Here is a 20615-nt window from a genome sequence, read left to right as displayed (position 1 = left end):
TTAGATAATTAAAGAAGATACATGTCATTATGAAATTAACCAAAATTTTTAAAATACAAATATTAAAAATTACAGATAAAATATTTTCAATAATTAAACATTTAAAAAATACTTTTTAATAATAAAACTTTTTACAAGTTTTATTGTATTAAATGTTTTGTCCTTTGATTTAATTGCTTTTTGTTATGTAGTTTATTTCTTTAATCTTTTTCTGTCAAGATTTTAACCCTAATCTTAAAAATGAAATAAATCCTTAAATCACAATGAAAACTATTCTGTTGTCACAATCATGAGTTAGTCAGTTATTCAGTTTATCAATTCAGCTTTATTTGTTTCGCACCTTTCACACAGATGACAAAACTAAACAAGCAAAGAGAAAAAACTATGATTAAAACTCAAAAACATTAAAAAAAAAAAAAAAAAAAAAAAGATTTAACATGGTAATAAAATTTGTTGTGTCCAGGGGATGGAGGGAGTTTATTGAAGTCTTCTTGGGCTCACATGGGAAATCATTTAAAATATAAACTGGATATTCAGTCTAAGGAAACTGGAAACTGCAGAGCGACAGAAGAACCAACAATATCTCCTGTTTTCTCCTTTAATGAGTCGACTCTTCTTGTGCTTTCAGACCAAAGAACTACAGACTCTTCACAACCTGCTCAAACTCTTGGTACAGGACCTCACCACACGGGTCAAGAAGGTTTCCTTCTCATTTCTACTCTGAAGCTCACCTTCTCCTGCTCAAACTGCTGACAAATGTTTCTGCTGCTCTAAAGTCTGGTCTCCAGAACTTTCTAAAAACTCTCAAAGTCTCTTCTGCTGCAGGTTGCTTTGTAGAACTGTTCCAGAAAACCTCACTAAACCACATGGAGGGGCCTCAAGATAGTCGTCCAAATGAAACCGTACAAAAACCAAACTAACACAACCCAAATACTAAAGTCTCCTGCAGCCTACCAGAGAACCTCTGAGAACAGAGAATCAGGACAGGAACTCTTACCTTCTGGACAACCAACGTTGGTTCTCAAACAAGAATACAGAATGTGTCTGACCAAAAACCTCTGAAGACTCACTACAGCCAAGATAAAGACACAACTCAGCTGCAACAAATCCACTAATCACTGCACACATTAGCACCATGTGCTAACTGTGGCTAAAGAACCACATTTACCAAGACAACTATCCAGTACAAAGCCCTAAAACACACCAAGAAACACATTAAAGATGATTTTACTGCTGGAAGCTGCAAGCCAACGCCTAAAGAACTAACTAAAGCAACGGAACCAAACCCGGTTCAACGGTGAAGAGAAGCAGAGGAAATGTTTGTCTGCAGCTAAATAAAGCAGGAAGACACTGAGCTGCTCAGGTGTTCCTGATAACACCAAGCAGCCACCTGGACAGCCAATAGGAGCACAGCTTACTGGAAGTCCAGAGGGCTGGGTTAGTCAAGGAAATTTAGGTTAAAGTTGAAGCAGAAAGTTAAAGGAAGTTGAAAACCACCTTCTGATACCTGAAATCTCTGAGTTTTCACACAAAGAACACCTGAACATGTCAAACTGGTTTCATAGTAGAACCCTTATTGTAAAAACGTCATAGTATGGTGTGTTGCTGAAAAAACATTATGACCCAGCTGTCTAGGGTAGCTGATGAGCAACACAAAAACAGGACAAACGCTGGTTTCCAGGGGGTTAGGAGGATATTTATTTGAAAGAGGAAGTTTACAACAACACAACGTGAGCAGAAAAATCACAAAGTCTGTCTTTAGTTCAGCTGAAAATATTAGTTTTTGTCTTTTTTATTAACCAAACTTTTCAGGAAGTAGATGAAGAATAATTAAAGCTCTCATGTAGAAGTCCAACTTATTTTGTATCCTTGTGGAGAGTTTAATCTTAGAGTTTGTAAAGCTGTTGAGGTTTTAGAGTCACATAGATTGTTTTGATATTTAATAACTGAGTCCTGAAATAAAATTACAGTTGTGGATTTCTGTTGTTTAGTCTGGACTAAACAAATAACAGCAGCATGAATCTCAAATGTCATTATGAGGAGTCTGGATTGAGGTTTCTCACAAGGAATATTCCACCTAAAACCTCAAATATAGACCCTAAAGGGTGGACTCGGTATCCTCAGACCCACGAGTCGGGGAGTCGCTGAACTTGTTGGTCCGGTTTGAAGGCCTCCATGTGGTCCAGTAGAAGTCCACGTAGTCGGTGTTGGCTTTGAACCGCAGCGACTGGCCACCATCAGGTGGACCGGCTCGTCCTCGTAGGGCTCCTCCTGTAGCCTTGAAGGAACCACAGGAACATTCAGTAGCTGTTGGAGTTCTTCCTGTCAGGTTTGTGGTAGAATGGCTCTGAAGAATCTTGTACTTGTCTTATCTGGAACAATCTAACAGCCTAAACTGTTAACAGCGGTGCAAAGAAGCAAACACTCAGGCATAGATTAGGACTCAAACTAGATTTATTTTAGAAAACAAATCAGCTTAGAGGCATTTGTTCACATGTGGCTGAATAGGAGGCCGTCCAATCAGATTGGAGGTCTTCACTCTGTAGGTTGTTTGTTTGGTGAGACTCTTGGACCTCCATCAGCTGACATGGATGTTTGATAGTCTTCCTCTCTAGTGCCAGATGATTCATCCATGAATTCAGCAGCTACAGACTGAAATGAAGCTCAGGCTGCCGTGATTGAATTCCTGTTCCAGATCAAATGTTCAGAGCTCACCTTGAATGCAGCCGTCTGCTGTCTGATAGTTTTTCTCATTGTAGTCTTCAATAAAGTCTTTTTCCTCATGTCAGGATGTGGTGAGACTCTTTCTCAGTCTCTGCAGATGTCCCTCATTGTGCATCTCCAGAGAAGAAACAGAAAAATGAATCACTGCTTCAGCATCACAAACACTCTCCAGCATTGAGAGTGTTTTAGGAATTCATTCATTGTGTTGTGAACTTTGAAGGAGCAGAAACTTTAGAGCTGCCAAAGATATGAGCTCCAATTCTGGATGTTTTAGGAAATGAAGTTCATCAAATGAACACTTGAGTTTTGCTGATAACTCATTAAATTACTGAAGAAATCTAACATAAAAACCTGTAAACTCTCAGGCAGCTTTTGTTAAAGTTTGTCTATAATTCTACCATCATGTTCTGGAACCAGGACTCTGCAGAAGTTCCTTCAATCAGATACTTGTGTGTTTCTATTTAAGGCCTCAGGTTTGAACGTACAGCAGAGGACAAGAAAGGAGTGATTTTAATATTTAAATCAGTCCAGTAAATGTTTGGAGTAAAAATTAGTAAAATTTTGATTTAGATAGATTTGTGTCAAATAATATTGTAGAGCCTCACTTAAATATATCCAAATGAGTTCAGTGTATTTACATTTTATAGAAGATTTGATTTCTTAATCTCAATACTGTAAGGTCTGACCCTAAATATTATAATAATGATGTCAATTTAAATAATATTTTAGTGCAGAGTCATAAACTTTAATCAGCTAAACTTGCATAATAAATATCACTGCACAATCTTAACCTGAACATTCATATTATTGAGGTAAATTTACATAAATCATGATATTCTAGAGTCTTAACTGGAATATTTCTAACATTAATCTTTTTGTATTGTGCTGATAAACAACAATAACCTGACTTTCAGATAATATTTGTTGTCTGTGATTGTGAGACTAAATTCCTCCACATTCTGGAACTGGACTGCATTTCCCAAAATGGAAACATGGACAGAATTTAACACTCATGTATCCATGGCAACGCTAAAGTTTCTGCTTCTTACCAAAGTTCACAACACAAGTAAAGATTTTAATGTAAAACTTCAGGGATGACTGCTGACCATAAGTATTCTGATCAATACTTCATGATCAATATCAGGACAGATGTTACAACTCCAGCTGTTGCATTAGACTGCAGTTATTCACAGAGAAATTAAAACATCACATTCCTCATAAAAACTAGATGGGACTTTTATTAAATAAAGTGTTGGTGAATAAACAGTGTAAAAAGTGCAAAGCAGCTCCATTAAATCAGGAGATGTGAGACTTCCACAGCATGGATCACCATCTGCTGTGTTGATTCATAGCTGAATGTCAGAATGAACTGAGCTAGAAAAGCTGCTTTGAGCTGCAAAATTACAGTCTGACAATCCAACACCATCACAGTTTTCATCTGGTTGTTCTGCTCCAACATGCTATGAAGTTCAGTTTTTACCTGAATCAATACAGAGATTCTATTTCCAACCAAGACTGGAATAAAAATTAGAATGTTATGAGGTTATTAATGCAACTAAATCATTTCAGATGGAAGGATTTACTTCTAAGTTCTAATTCAACTTTCAGTTGGAGCTCATTGCATTCACAAAGAAAAACAGCGAAACCTTCATAGCAACATTTAATAAACCTAAAGCTTCCCTGTTGGCTCATTGGTGGAGTTTGTTACTGAGCATCTGAACCTTAAATCCAGTGAGACGACCATCTTCAGTCGAGGCCAGTCAGAGAACTTCAAGACCTTCCATCAGCTGGACCAGATGTGGCATCATCTCCCTCTGAACATCTGGATGACAGGAGAAAAGACAGAAATCAAACACAGATCACAGAAATACAATTTATTCACTTTCATCATTTTATAAAAGTAGCATGAACTTTATTAAAACTTTACAACATCAGTAATGAAAGTAAATGTTTTTATCTCGTGTTGAAGCTAAATTTAAAGTCAATTTTAATGACAGTTTATCCTGAGAGGAGTGAGAATGGAGCGTTTCTTTCCTTTTTAGAATATTCCCTCAAAATATTCTGTTTATTATTGGCTTTAGAAGCATTTTTCTTTACTTCTTTATTTTGAGATACCTCAGACTGATGCACTTTGCTGGTTTGCAGATAATTTCATGGACAATGACAATAAAGATCTTCTATTATAACATATTTTGCTAAAACAAGAACTGCAAACCTACTCAACCATCTCTCAGTCTGCAAAATTCAAACTGCGACAAAGAATTATCTGATGTAGTTATCATTATAATCTTTACTGAACCAGCCCTGGAATTAATAAAAATCTGTATATGGATATGATTTTCTCTGATGGGACCACTAAAACTGCATACAATAAAGTAAATCTCTTCTGCACTGCACACATACTACACTTTTGTATAACTCTGGATGTCAGAGTAAAGGCAGACAGATCCACCGATCAGCCACAACATTCTGACCACTGACAGCTGAAGAGAACAACATCCATCATCTTGTTCTAATGCAACATTCTGCTGGGAAACCTTGATGTTCATGTGGATGTTTGACATGTACCACCACCTAAACACTGCAGGAGAAACAACCCCCTAGTCTCCATGGCAACAGTAGTCCTTGATGCCAGCTGCCACCCTCAGCAGGACAAACTAAAACTGCTCAGGAGTGGTCTGAGGAACACGACAGAGCTAAGCTGTTCACCTGGGTTCCACACTCCCCACATCCACATCTGATGGAGCATCTGTGGGATGGTCCAGGATCAGCCTGGTCTAGGTAGGACCCACCCTGCAACCCACAGGATCCACAGGATCCACAGGACATCCCCAGAGGTTCTGATGAACCACTGGGTCAGAGGAGTTTTAGCAGCATAAAGGGACCAACACAGTATTAGTCAGGTGGTCAGAATGTTCTACTGTTATATTGTCATGCTGATTATATCATCAGTAAATGTTACCATCAATTATAACGTCCACATTGATCAGGAAAAAACAAAACAACTATCAGTTCATTCAGAAACTGTGGGGTTAAACCTAAAAACACAGACCTCAACAGCAGTTTGTTTCAAAGCAGAACACCAGCCAGTTTTCACTAAAGAAGCTTTCAGAGCAACAATTAAATGACAGTTTTGTTCTCATTAAGTTCACAGAGTCAGAGTCAGCCAAAATAATGTACACACATCAGGAAAAGAAAAACTTTTATAAATATTTCATATGTATAAGTACTTCTATACATATAGATACCTCTTTTGAAGTTTGATCAAATCACGATAACTCTGTGTCCTGTTGTACGATGTTTTTCCAACAGATGGCATTACCCTCATGAATGGAGCATCAACAAGTGACGTCTACAACACAAATGTCTGGAAGCCAGTGGCCACCACTTTGAGCACCTCTTGTAATTGTAGAGGCCAAAGATAACTTTTATTAATCTAGTGATGTCTGAATAAATTTGGTATTGAGATATTTAGGCAAGTTTTTCTTTTCCTGATGTGTGTAAACATTATTTTGGCTGACTCTGTATAATGGGTTTCTGACAGGTCACCAGGCAACATCTTTTTATAATAATGACAAACATACCTGCATTCTACAGGAGTGATTTTCCTCATGTGCAGGTAAAGATGTGTGAGGAGCTTAGAGATGACAGGAGCAGGAGTCATCCTCACTAATTCAGCTTCCACCTAGAAACAGAAAGACCACAAACAAACACACTGATATACTCTCAAACGTTCAACCTCACAGCCTCAAAATATCTGTTTAGGAAGTGTTGTGTTTCTAAATTCTGCTGAAAGCATTGGCAGACATTCTCTTACAAGGTTGTGTAAAAAGCAGCCTGTCCTCTGAGCTACTGAGAAATCTTCCTGAACAAAGTTTCTATGAGTAAATCGGCTCAACAAAAACTAAAGCCTCAGTCAGAGATAACAGGTATCGCAATTTATAAACAGCTTTCTTTGTTAACTCAGACTTTCTGCTTCAACCTCACATAAAAAGGGGAGTTTAACTCATCAGGTGACTGAAAATGAACGGCTTGTGCAGTTCTAGATCCAAAAGTAGGATGTTTCAACTCATGTTTTACTACAAATACATGCAATAATAAATAAATACAATGGCTGGTTGTTATTTTATTCACTATCAATGTCACTTTATATACTGGACTGAACTTGAGCAGTGGAAGAGAGAAGGAATTTAATGAAATTACGGAGATTCAGAGAGGTAATGCGCAGTGTTAATTCAAACCAGCTTAATGCTAAACTTCAGTGCAGCTGAACGGGTTTCAGTTCACCTTAAAGTAAAATAACTTTTTAAAAAGCTGAAATACACAGCAGAGAAACACAGGTTGAGAATTTCATTCTAATAATGAGGACAGCTGCGGCAGCAACTAACAGGTGTTCAGCGGTAAGTTAGCCACCTGTGGTAATTAGCCCGCTAGCTAACGCGTCCGGACCAACTGCTCAAACACGACAAAACACAACTCTTCACAAGTCGCTGACTTAACGTACAACAAAACAACGCTACCGGTTAGAAGTATTTATCTTCTTACCGTGTTTTACTCCAAAAAAAAAAGGTCAACAGCAGCCAGAGATGCTACCAGACGTGCCGACCATAGATACATATAGCAGACTAGATCCGCTAGCGAGCTGTCTTCTGTATGTCTATGGTCTGACCAATCACTGCTCTCTGGCTCTCAGTCAGTCTGACCAATCACTGCTCTCTGGCTCCGCCCTCTGAGAATCTTGCTGTCGTTTGGCTCCACACTTGCTGATGACCACTTCCGGTCTCAGAAAATGAAAAAACTGACCTTTTTCGTTTCTGTTTCTTACTGATTTTATTTTTTTGTTGTTCTAAATATAAAATGAAAATCAAAGCATTTTTAAAATTTTGTCTTTCCCTTTTTGATCATGAAAAGGAAAAACACCTTGTATTTCAATTTTATTTTTTGTATTCTAAAACGAAAACCAAATAACCACTTTTTTGTTTTTCAATACCCGTTTCAGAACGGAAAATCTAGTTGCCAAAATATACATGGACCCTAGTCAGTGGATATATCCTGAGGATTGTGAAATATCAGCTACTAAAAGGAACTTGAAAGGCAACCTCCATCAAGAATGAAGTTTGAAAATCATTCCAACTAATCTATAGGACCTCAGGAAGTGGCTTCAGAACAATAGAGGTCATTCTCCAATAAATAAGTGAAAATAATGGGCCGTCCCTTTAAAAGAGTGCTTACCAGCAAAGCACTGCACCGTCACAACACAGCTGGATGGACAATTATCTTTGTCAAATCTTGGTGACTTATCTACATTCTTCACTTTGAATACATTTTTTGTCATGGACTTGAGTAATTTTGGGCAACTTGATACTTTGCTGACTCAGTTCTGGAAAGTTGATCTGGAGTTTAAAATTACAGCAACTGATTGATTTAATGGACTTTAATTTGAGAATTTACTGATTTTTATATGATGTGAGATCTTCAGTTTTATATTTGAGATGAATCGCTGGCAGCCCAGGTCAGTGCAGAGCATGAATCTTTTTCTTCACTATTGTAAACTCCCTTCTTCTGTAACTGCACTGGCTTTTCCTTGTTGCAGACTCGCTGAGTGCAAGTCGTCACCAAACAACAACAGCAGCGTTTCACTTTGTTTGAAACTTTATTCAGAATCTTCATTTACCAATCAATAGTGCATTCCCGGGCTAGCAGTTCAGTAAAACCAGTGATGGAGGCTAGTCGGATGTCTGGATGTTGAATGGAAAAAAGGCCTCTTGGGAGCGAGGCGAGACAAAAACACGGTCTTAGCCTTGCCGTCCCCACCTTCATGTCCTTCATGTCAGCACAGAAACAAACAGGATGGAGGCCTGTGGCTCCACCACGAGTTCCTCAGAGTTCTCATCCATTCCTGTGTTTACCAATCGTCTTACTGTACAGAGACAGACGAGTCTGGCGAATGGTCGGTTGGATGGAGGGGTCGAAGGGCATTGCACGCTCTCTGGATCCCTCGACGAAAAGGGACATCAACAGAAATACCAACAAATACAGACACAGTCACGAAGCAGCTCCGTGGAACCGCTATAGTAAAATTCTCTTTTCTATCTCTTGCTTTGATAAAGTAATTCAATAAAGTAAAGCTTTTCACAACCATAAAACTTTCCATTTTTCTTATTTTTTTTGTACATTTGTATCATATATTCACAAAAACTACTTTGACATTTGACAAACATTTACCTCAAATGACATCAAAGTAAAAAGAGCAAAAATAAATGAACACAGCCAGTAGTTTTTAACTTTTCCGTCTCTATGTTTTTTGTTGTGCTTTTAGTGTTTTCAAAGCTACACTGATGCAGAGATCCGGTGTCTCTGTCTCTATACGCACACACAGCATGTTGTCGGATCACAATAACAGCCTCGGAGTCCTTAATCAAGACGACTCACTGGCCAGAAACAAACCTGTTCTATGTGCAGCTAGTTATCCCTAGACGGTCGTAGCACACGTCGAGCTCGAACGACGTAGCACAGCGAGACAAAAACAAGGTGGCAGACTGGCACCATGGAGAGACGACCATCGGGAGGGAGACCTATCCTCGAGGGGCCCGTGGGTGAGGAGACAGCCCAGGCAGCCATGGAGACCGAGCCTGCAGGTGCCGCTCCTCGTTGTTGTGTTGCTTTACCTCCTTTAGGGAAACAAGGAGTCATGGAAAGAAAACACAGAGTAGAGACGCACATCAAGAGTGAGGAGGGCTTCTGCAGACGATGTTTTCACCCTAACTGACTCAGTCTTCTGGTTCATGTTCACTGAATTTGCATCCAATCAGAAAGGTCTTTACTTTAACACAATTCATAAGAATTACAGATATCACTGAGATGCCAATTATTCTCGGCACTATATTGCCAAAAGTATGTGGACACCCTTGCATGAAAACATTATATGTGAAATGATTAAGAACAATTAATTTTGAGTAAAATCTTGTTTTTTTTTTTCTTTTTGTCCTTTATTTCTTGTATTACTGATATGCTGGGTTATTTTATTTTTTGTACAGGATAGGCAAAATAAGCCTCAGTTTCAGCCTATTCCTTTTTTGGTTACAGAGCTTGTAAAATTTTTTTTTTTTTTTGTGAGGAGGGGAAGAGAAGAAAAGGAAAAAGAAAGGGAAACGAGAAGAAAGGAGGAAAGAAAAAAAGGGAAAAGAGAGGGAAAGGGGGAAGGAAAAGGAAGAGAAGAGAGGAAAGGAGAAGGGATAAAAGGAAGAGAGAAGGAAGAAAAGGGAGCGGAAGGAAAAAGGAAAAAAATGTTTACTGTAAGAACGTATAATAATTCTGTTATTTAAATGCACAAAATGAAATTAATGTACTGTAATATTGTAACTGAAATAAACCATTCATCCATTCATTCATTCAAGACCTTCAGTGTCTAATAATAAACAGACAAACCAGTTATTATAACAGAAATATGAATAATGTAAAAAAAATAAAATAAACAACCTAATGGAAAACTGGAAATATTTAATCCTTTCACAATAAAAGCATTTTTTGATGGTCATTTTTATTTGATTCAAGGTGTTTTTATTTTGAAAAGCCACTAAGCTGGTTGTGTGATTGGCTTTTTTTATTTATTTAGTACTTCTAACCTGCACTCTACAAACCACTTACTGTAATATTGTGTACTTTTGATCAGTTTTTTCGTGATTTTGGTCAAACACCCTATTATAATCCTAATACTACAGCTTGCAATATGACATACAGAAATATTTTTCCTGGTTTAATGTGGAACAACTTGACTTGCCTACATAGAAACATCCACCACATCCGACACGCCGCCTTATTGCCGAACATCAATAACGATCTTGTGGCTGAATGGTGATCATATTCCATCATCCAGGTTCCTGAATCTTGTGGAAATCCTGTCATGGCAGCAGATTATCACCAGATTCAACTATGGGTGTGCACTCCTGTGTCCACATATGTTTGGTAATTTAGTGTATAATGATAAATTAGCTCTAAACTTATCTGCCACAGCTGCTTTACTGGGCCGACCTACTTCTCCCTCCACTGGAGTCTCTCTGTATCATGCCGGTCCCTTTAATGCATGGTGCCGTCTCTCCAGAGTCCCATTGACACACTTACGTCCCCATTTACCTCATAGCAGGTCAATGAAATAAACAGGGAGAGGAGGGGGGGGATCTTTTCCCAGCATCTTTCTTTGATTTGATTTCCTCCTCCACGTCTTTTTGAATTTCTTAAGCAGTGGAAGAATCCGTCACCTCGGCCAAGCCAGAAGGTGACTCTAAATTATTAAAGACCCCCTTTTTAATTCAAGAATTATTTGATACCTATTCTACTGCTGTGATCACAGTCTGTCACCACCTTCTGTGTTTATAAAGGGCAGAATGGATAAAACAGAGGTATGAGCAAACAGTTTAGTGGCAGCATGCCATGACAGAAAGCAATAGAGCAGATATGATCCCTATCCCAAACATCTGAAGTTACTCTCTGGAGCCGCACATTTCATGCAGGAGGTGGGCTTGCACACGAGAAAGAGGAAACTGGGTTTCATGGCACCAGAGACAAGGGAAATTCAGGTCATGCTTTCACAAATTATCAATCCAACCTTCTGCAGAACAGGGAAGGCAAAGTTACGCCTGTGGTAAAGCTATTAGAAAAGCAATGTTTGCATTATCAATGATTCAGCTCCACAAGTCACAAGAGAAGCAGCGGCAGCGTTTGGCAGCTAGTAATGGATATCCACAAACCATATCGTCAGTAGCGTCTAATGCTAATGTTGAGTGTTTTCTGTCCACGCAGCTGGGAACAATATTCAGAGATGTTTTTATCTGTCAATAAACCGTAAGCAGGAGAAATCTCAAATGGCTCGCTCATGTCGAAGTGCACTAAAGCTGAGTGCTCCAAGATGGTGGTTTTGGACTGTCAGGACAGATGTGTGTGATTGTTTTCCCTGCACTAACGCTGCCCAGAGTCTCCTCAGTGTCGTATCGACGTCTGGGAAGCTTCAGCATTAGCGATAAAAGGTTGGACCTCCGTTTTGGATTTGTCAAAGTGTTTTTTCTCGCCAGAAAACTTTAGAGCGGCTCTCCACCGAGCCAACGGCGGTTGATGGAACTCCGACCTCACTGGCTATCTTCTGACATCATTAACGGGAGGACAGAAGGTGTAGATAGGAGGGAGGGGCCTCGACAGTCTCAATAACATTAACACGACTCAGGAGGGGCAACGGATTCGAGACATGCCAGTTTCCACAACAGCGCACCTGATTACAGCAAGAACCGCTGGAAAAAATTGTGTCTCTTTGCTGCACACGCAGATGCGATTAACGGCCGATTACTACTGAGTATGACAGCAAATTAAAAACCCTAATGACGGATTACAAACACTTGAATTAGCCCTTGAATTGAAAAAACAGTCTAGAAACTGAGATACATGGCATCCAGGAAAGCAAAGTGAGACAGTGGTAGACTAAGCACAGAGGCAGGTTTTTTTCTCTTCTAGATGAAAGGTTTCTGGTGCTAGTCAGCCCCATAGTCTGGGCCAAGGGGCCTGAGTGAGCCCTGTTGGGTTTGGATGTACAATCAAATTGGGCTGTAGTCTTGATGTGTCGCGCACACACACACAACCCTTGCTATCCTCTAATTAAGCTTTAAACTGACTGCACACAGCAACACACACCCCCAGCCCTCCTCCCGGTGTGGTCGAGCTTCCCAACCCCCATATTCTCCTCAAGAGTACGAAATAAGAACGAGAGAGAGAAGGCAGAGAGAAAAAGAGAGAGCAGAAACAAAAATGCATTTTATGCGTTTAAAACATTTACTAAATCACGCAAATGTCCAATATTCATATGTATGTTTTGAAGCTCCTTTTTCATTCCACCACAATGACGGTTTCATATGAGTATAATACAGCATCCTCCTTGTTTTTTATGGATTTTTCTTTTGTTTTGTTTTTTTTCATGTTTGCTTGCTGACGGCGCCTAGGGAGAGGAACCACAGCACCTGAGGGAGAAATGGGGGGAAAAGAGGAGCAAAGAGGAGGAAAAAGAGGAGGGTGGGTTGCAGACAGCGCTTGATATGTGTCCCGTTTTTGTTCATCACAGGCGGGCGATTGGGTTTCTTCTGTCTGTGCTGCTGTCAGGAGTCAATAGGGGATTAGAGGAGGTGAAGAGAGGGAGGGTCACTGGAGGACAGCTCGAAGGGGTCAAATGTGGGAGGAGTCGGGATGGTGAAAAGGTGGAAGGTTAGCCCTGGGTCTCTTTGCCGCTCTCTCGCTCCCGCTGTCCACTCTTACTCATCTTCATCTCTGTCAGCTGGATGTATCGCAGCACGTTGGTGTCTGAGATGCAGAGAGAAATGAAAGAAAGATGGAAATAAAGAAAAGAGTCACTTTACTTCAATCAGTCCAATCATATTTGTTAATCAGGGTAATTTTAGGATTCTTTCTGAAAAATAAAGATTGCAAACGAGTCTCGGACTCTTTTCTTTTTGTCCATTAAATATCAAATTGAGTTTAAAGCTTTGAACCACCCATGAGACAGACTGTGACCTTACAAAGTCTATTTCAAAGCAAAAAGAATATTTAAATGGTGGGGAAAATGTAAAGGCACAAGGGTAAACGTCAATGCTTCAACCTTTTCAGATCTAAAAACTGCTGGCAGATTTGAAAGACATGTTATCTTCAAAAAAAATTGCCCAAATTACATAATTTATCTTTGTAGAAACATTTTCAACCTCCTGGTGGTCCTTGAACTACTCATCTGTGATGTGCTGCTCTGTCGGGGAAACTAACTAAATCTAAGCTTAAGATGAAGCTTTGCAGTTTTTTTTTTTTATTTTTTGCAAAATAAATAATCAAACAAGTTCATTTCTTTTCTTTTCTTTTCATTAGAACTGTGCTATACCGTACAGAAGTCATTTTAAGTTCTCTTTATGTCCTGCCATGGTTGTGCTCATCTCATATTTTATATTGCAGTGAAAAATGAGCCTACAGTCAGTAAAACTGACAGGAGCAATTAAAATACTCAGAGTTCAGAGGGTTAAAGTGGGAGTCACCTGCTAATCCCATGAAGATCTGCAGCCCTCATCAATTAAAACACACGGAGGAAATTACCAACATGTAAACACAAAGCTACTCTCTGATATTAAAAACTGAGCTTGCAGTTGCTGCCGTTGCTCCATTTTTGTTCGTCTAAACGGCCGAGCTTGTTGACTCTTGAAACCAAAGGAGCACAAGCTAAAACTGTTTCTAAAGCGTGTTACTTTTCTTACTTTAGCTTTAACATGTTATTGTTTAGATTAAACTTTCAAAATCCTGCTTAAACGTGTATATTTTATTCCAACTTCACATTTAAAAAAGTCTTTTATAGTTTATTTAGCAGGAGGGATAATGCACGATACATGTATTACACATGCAGCTCAAAGATCCTGTTCATCCGTTGTTTCTGCAGATGTCACAAATGAGTTTCAGTTGCAGTAAATCAAACTTGACACTTTGAAAATGCAAAAATAAGGAGTTAAAACGAGTCAGGTGATAAAATATCCATCACTGTAGAATATGAACTCCTCCCATGTTGCTCAAAGCACTTACTTCCCACGTTAATTGTGCATCTACTATTACAGTATGTCTAATTACCAAATTGTCTCCAGGCACTGTATGTTGTGGTTTTTGAATCTGGGCATTAAGCCTTTGCTCTGAAAATCCACTAACAGCTACAATAATACGCATTGTCACCTGTGGGTTCGCGGTTCTTGGCGTCACGCAGGTAGCGTAGGGCACATTCGTAGTCACCCAGGTGATAGAAGGCGATGCCGGCCCGGTACATGGCCTTGAAGTGGTCTCTCTGATGGCTCAGCACCTTCAGACAGTACTCCTTCACTCTCTCGTAGTTTACCAGCTCAGACTGCAACAGACACGCTGCAGAAAGAAGACGAGCAGGTTAGTGGTTTGAAGATGACTGAAGATAACATCCCGGTCATTTACAACTTTTGCCTCATTCTGTTTGCACAAACACCTCGAGTCTCATTTAGTGGAGTTTAAACGAGCTGCACGTCCCAGGAGTGAAAAACAAAGACGGGGATAGTTTTGCTGACATCTCACTCTGTGTCTTTTAATAGAGCCACAGTGAAATTTAGCCTCCACAGTGCTTCCTCAGGGTGGCAGTGAGCGGACTATAAATAGCCAGCACTAATGTCTCACAGTGTAGAGAAAACACAAAAAGTCGTGCAAGCAGTTTGAGCCTCGGGGCAGGAGAGCAGCGTCTCTGTATGCTGCTGTTGAACTCCGCATGCAAATTAGAAGAATATGAGGGTGAAAAAATGCTGTGAGGATGTTTCAGTCTTATGCCTTCGACTTATCAGATGGCTTACGAGGGCAGCAGGAGAGAAGACAAGCAGAAGGACACGAGGACCATACAGAGAAACAGCGATACTTCTTGATACTGTCGAGATCAAACGAGCTAAACTTCAACAGACATAAAGTGGAGCACCGAGCCCTCAAGAATCAGACTTGTATTTCATTCTAGTCATCACATCCTATAGATCGCTGCGGCGTTTCTCAGCAGCCACAAGATCAGCTAAGGTCAGAGTAACTTCATTTGTAAAGACACACACACACGCACACGCACACGCACACGCACACGCACACGCACACGCACACGCACACACACACACACACACACACACACACACACACGCACACACACACACACACACACACAGACACACACACAGACAGCTTTTAGTCCACTAAAGCTTTTAAACGCCTGCTGATGGCTCAGATATCTGATCACTCAAACACTATTCCTCTGGTGATCACAACCACTCGCATCCCGTTTTAACTCCCATCACTCCTCCTGCCTGTGACTTCATCTATCTGGTGATGTATCAGAAATAATTTCCCCTCCTTCCCACAGTCATACCTCCCTGATCCAGCTCCTTTTTCATCCTTCCTCCTTCCTCCCAGTCTGTCCTTGACACACAGACAGCTCTGTGAATAGCATGAGTCAGGAGCAGTTAGCTGGGAGGCAGTGGGTGAGTCAGGAGTGAGAGACGGAGAGAGGAGAGGCAGGGATGAAGGGAGGAGGAGGAGGAGGAGGAGGAGGAGGAGGAGGAGGAGGAGGAGGAGGAGGAGGAGGAGGAGGAGGAGGAGGCATGTATGTGTGGGAGGTTGTGGGGTTGAAGTAGAGGAGAAACGGTGAGACCAGTGGGAGATTAGGGGGTGAGGAGAAGGTGGCAGTGTGTTAAAAGTAGCTAGTGGCTCTTTACCCACCATCTCCCCCTAAACCTCACAAAAATACTGACAAAAAAGCCGATACAGAGTGAGAAATGGTCAGAGTGTTTTTATCAAATGAGAAGGACTAATGGACACATATACACACTCTCTGGCCTTGCCTGTCAACAACTCAACTCCAAAACACTAAATAATTCATCAGAGACATCAAGGAATGAACACATTCAATAGCAATCGATATGTTTTTAGCATTTAGTGGCTGAAGTTGTGTGCGTCTCACAGATGTAATTCAGGCAGGATGTTGTGTGTACTTTTTGTGTTGCCTAACAACACAGCTGCAGACTTGAACTTTACTCCCGCACATGCAATTAAAATAAACGTTTTAATTAAGCCATCTTTAACGCTACCTCTATCCTCTTTAGAAAGCTGCATCAGGGAATGTATTTTAATGTTTTAAATGCTCTTTATTATTATCCATAACATCACATTACTATCATTATAATCCCCTTTAATCTTCTCAAGAGATGTCCTCCCTTTTGTTCTTCCTAAATCTATGGTTTATACAGAATTACATTTTAATAATATGGCACATCTCTGTGGTGGAAAGTACATTTGCTCAAAAACTGTACTTAAGTACAATTTTTAGATACTTTTAATTGAGTATTCCCATTTAAAACTACTAAACATTGTAGTAACTACTCTATTTATCTGATAGCTTTAGCTACTTTTAACATAAAGATTTTATACAAGGTAACATTTTTTAAAAACATATAACACACCGTTAAAGATTAAACCAGCTGTTTTCATAGTTTTTTTTTTTGATGAAAAGCAGGTTGTAGCCGGTTCACATTTCAGATGCATGTCAGCTCCAACTAGTCATGATTATTTCCTTTAATCTTCAAAGATCAGTCGATGATCAAATGATCCAACATCCCACCAAAAATCAAAGATTAGAGAAAAAGTCCAACAATTGAAAACAGATTTGTGTGTCAGAACTTTAACAATGTGACAACTACAATTTGTCCCTAATATATGTAGTTTTACGTAAATAAGGCTTTCATGCAGGGTCTTTGCTTACAATTGATTTTTTAAAATATATTTTTACTATAAGTAAAATGTCTGAATATCTTCTTGCACTACTGCAGTTTTTTTCTTTTTTTTGCTACAGCAGACATTTTGGCTTGTAATAATAAGAAAACCACAACATTAAAGATGCCAAAAGTTTCCCAGTGTTGCACAAGTATCCTGGTTATAATAATCCTTGTCTCAGAAACTTGGATAAGGAATCAAAACACATCAGCAGGTAGATCATCTGACCCTTGGGACAAGCATTGTCATACATCCATGCATACGAATGACTAGGTTCCATGTAAACGCAGAATAGGCATGTTATCTTTTTAAAAAAATCCCCAAAATTAAACCGTCTGTGAGAGCCAGAAACAGAGAAAGAACAGAAAGGCTTGTCAGATTTTTAACTTTCATTCCTTGAACTAATTATGTGTGGCGTACAGTTCTGTCATCAAAACCGCCATATTCTACATGTCTCAGATAAAAAAATCACCAAAAATAAATCATTTTCTCAAACCACATTCCGTAAAAAAACCTAAAAACTCAACACTCAGGAACTTTTCATGCAAAATGAAGTCTGTGTTTACAAGGCGACATACGTACAGAAGCTAATAAAAAATGGAAATAGTTGAATATCTAGAATATATAAAGGTGTCATTGGAAAATTGGAAAATGTTGTACATATTAATTCCTTCCAATAAATTCATCTTTTGTTCTATCATTTTTATGATTTATGCAACAGGAGGAAAACACATCCAGGAACTGCTTGAGGTTCAGAGATTTTTTTTTACACAGCAACATTCAAAAATATCTTTTGATGAACGTCTGTTACCAAAAGACGGTGGCATCGTATTGTGCAAAATCATGCCAAGACTAAGATGACCCATGTATACTGTAGGAACAGCTGGAAAATAACACATCTGGATTCTACTTGCATATTCTCTCCACAATTGTTTTAAAATGTTTGCTTTTTTTTCTTCTGTTAAACCCTTTAAGGTGTGTTTTCTGTATGAAAATTACTATATACGCTCTATAAAATGCATGGATCCTGTCATGGTCACTCACTCACTCACTCACACACACACGTTGATAGTAAAAGGAACAAAAGCGACCCTAACAACCCTCTTATTTTCAGTGAGGCTCATGACTCAGCCCAGAGTAGAGCATCAAGGTCGACGCTGCTTCCCGTCTTCTGCGCTCATAAGTCTGCTCAGCCGGCTACAGCAGGAATTCACCTCAGATGCCCTCTACCTCCCCATGCACACCTTTCCTCTATTTGTTTTTACAACCGCCCAGCAACATGACTACTCTCATCCCTCCACACAGACATCCATCATCGCCCTGCAGCGGTGGACGGGAGTGGAGCTTTCAGAGGATTCAGTTACAGTCCATAATGGCTTAATGGCTGACGCAGTTAGAGAGTTCACCGACACACTAACAAACACACACACACACACACACACACACACACACACACCTACAATGCACGCAGTAGCTGCAAATAACACACAATAACAAAGGTGACTACAAACGTGGGTGAAAGCCAGGGTTGGGTATCATGACACAACCAACTCAGACTCACAAGCAGATGATGTGAAATGACAACTTCCAAAAAGACACTGTGTAAATACACTGAATGCACGCACACAAAAGCAGTGTGCACAAGCGATGACTGGCTGGCCGCACCCTCCTGGCCCATTAGGCAGATGGATGGCATGCCAGAGGAAATGTAGAGTGTGGTGAGATGCATTAAGAGTGCGATAATGACGGGATCATCGGAGCAGGGTGGACAGACAGACAGACAGACAGACAGACAGACAGACAGACAGACAGACAGACAGACAGACAGACAGACAGACAGACAGACAGACAGACAGACAGACAGAGGCCTGATAAACACAGCCGGGCCAAGTCTCTGGAGCCAAGGTGTCCCCATCGCTGACTGTTTGTGTCGTGCACGATAGCAGAGATCAGACAGCGGCTGCCACAAATACATGAAATGAGTCGGGAAGCATTTAACAAGGGAGGGAAGCAGAGAGAACTAAAGTGTGCAACAAAGGATTTACTCCTCTTTGCTTTTTGTCATGTAAATTACCGGTTAGTTGTACTTCTTAAGGGCTCGAAAGGAAAATTATACAATAATTTGGTCGAAAGTGGTCACAAGTACAGCTCAGGATCCCTTGGAATTAATTCATTTTCAAGCCCTGTCTCTCAAAAATACAATATCCTCACAGACCGGAAAGGAAAGGAGGAAAATGGAGGAGATGTGTTGTTGTGAAAGAGTCATATTTTAGCTTAACCAGGTAGTTTTGTCTCCTGGATGAAAGTCCTGTTATGTCCACATTGATTGACTGTGCATTTCTGCTAAAGGTTGTGTGTTTTAAGGACTGTACAGCTGTGGATGTCAGGGTGGTGAAGGGGCATGTAGCACAGCTGGTGTTCATGTATGAAACTGGTGTTTGTGTCATGGTACGATTAGTTTAGTCCCAGTTTTCTGTCTACTTTTTGGTCTCATGTTTGTCTCTCTTTGGCCAGAAAATCACAACTTTTGCTCTCAGTTTGTACTACTACTGCCCTTACTAAGTACACATTGTTTCAAGCTGTATGGATCCAACTGGGATATATTACTTTGTTAGAATAATTTGCTCAAAACTCTCTGTTTTCCATTCCAGTCTGTGTGCAAAATGAGCTTTCATCTGTCTGTGAGCTGAAATTTGTTTATTGTGATATGACTGTGCAGACGATTGTGGGTAAGAAAAGCATGTTGGCTTACATACTGCAGAAAAACAATGAAATGTAGTTCCACATTTAAAATATTATATATTGGGACATATTAAATCTTTTTCTGACATACTAGATATTATGAAAATATGTAAATTAGCTGACTCACCTGAGACTCATTCACTGAACACCTGCTGCAATACTTAAACCCTCCACTCATCACTTCATTCTACACCAGATTTTTCTACCTGCTGTCATGGTTGTATCATCAGCCAAATGTCTTAGTTGCATCTGCTTCTTCGTGTTATACCTTCAGGTAGACGTCTGTCCAACTCTCCAGCTCACTCGTCTCGCAAAGATTCTGTCAGCAGCTCATGTGAGCAGCTAACGCCACCTCCATCTCCAAAAAATGCCACAAAAGTCACACGTAACGTTCAGAGTCACCAGCCTTCAGGCACCGCCACCATCATTCACCAGCAACAGCCTGTCATCTCTGGATTCCCTCCTCTCTGTGTTCTGCATTTGTTTTCAGTGAATTCATTCACCAACAACTGATGACCAACCAGCATTGCCACAGAATACAAACCAAATAACAGCAATGAGACTAGCATACGTTCAAAATCCAGAGTGCATAGTGTCAGAGATGTTGTTTTTAATTCTTATAATCGAGTACTGTAGTTAACAAGTTGGCTCAGACACTGAAGAACATCTTTTATCACTTTTATTGTCATAACAAGTCGTTATGTGAAAGGAGATACATAAAACAGGCTTAGGATCTATATTTCACTGTTCTGTAATGGGAAAGTCTGGAATGATGACAACTACTAAATGATCCAAAATGATGAAATCATCACACATTGTGGAATTTTTGG

General features: G+C 39.9%; 1 protein-coding gene and 1 long non-coding RNA gene across 2 annotated transcripts in view; both read right to left on the bottom strand.

Annotated features, from left to right (window-relative positions):
- Window positions 1–291: 291 nt before the first annotated feature.
- Window positions 292–6265, bottom strand: LOC129349308 (uncharacterized). The gene is made up of 4 exons (XR_008602272.1): window positions 5434–6265; window positions 4446–4546; window positions 2716–2839; window positions 292–2278 (listed from the first exon to the last, which is right to left on the bottom strand). It is a non-coding gene; the product is annotated as an uncharacterized LOC129349308 (long non-coding RNA).
- A 2093-nt stretch (window positions 6266–8358) lies between these two features.
- Window positions 8359–20615, bottom strand: part of ttc9b (tetratricopeptide repeat domain 9B) — a 36878-nt gene continuing 24621 nt past the window's right edge. The window contains exons 2-3 of the mRNA XM_055012218.1: window positions 14458–14640; window positions 8359–13062 (exon numbers count right to left, since the gene is read on the bottom strand). Of these exons, the coding sequence (XP_054868193.1) occupies window positions 12968–13062; window positions 14458–14640 (278 nt within the window). The 3' untranslated portion in view covers window positions 8359–12967. The remainder of the gene's footprint in view (window positions 13063–14457; window positions 14641–20615) is intronic.

This window comes from Amphiprion ocellaris, chromosome 7 (assembly GCF_022539595.1).
Source record: "Amphiprion ocellaris isolate individual 3 ecotype Okinawa chromosome 7, ASM2253959v1, whole genome shotgun sequence".
Classification (NCBI taxonomy): Eukaryota; Metazoa; Chordata; class Actinopteri; family Pomacentridae; genus Amphiprion; species Amphiprion ocellaris.
Note: the sequence above shows the minus strand (reverse complement) of the source record. Positions and strands in the feature narration are given on the sequence as shown.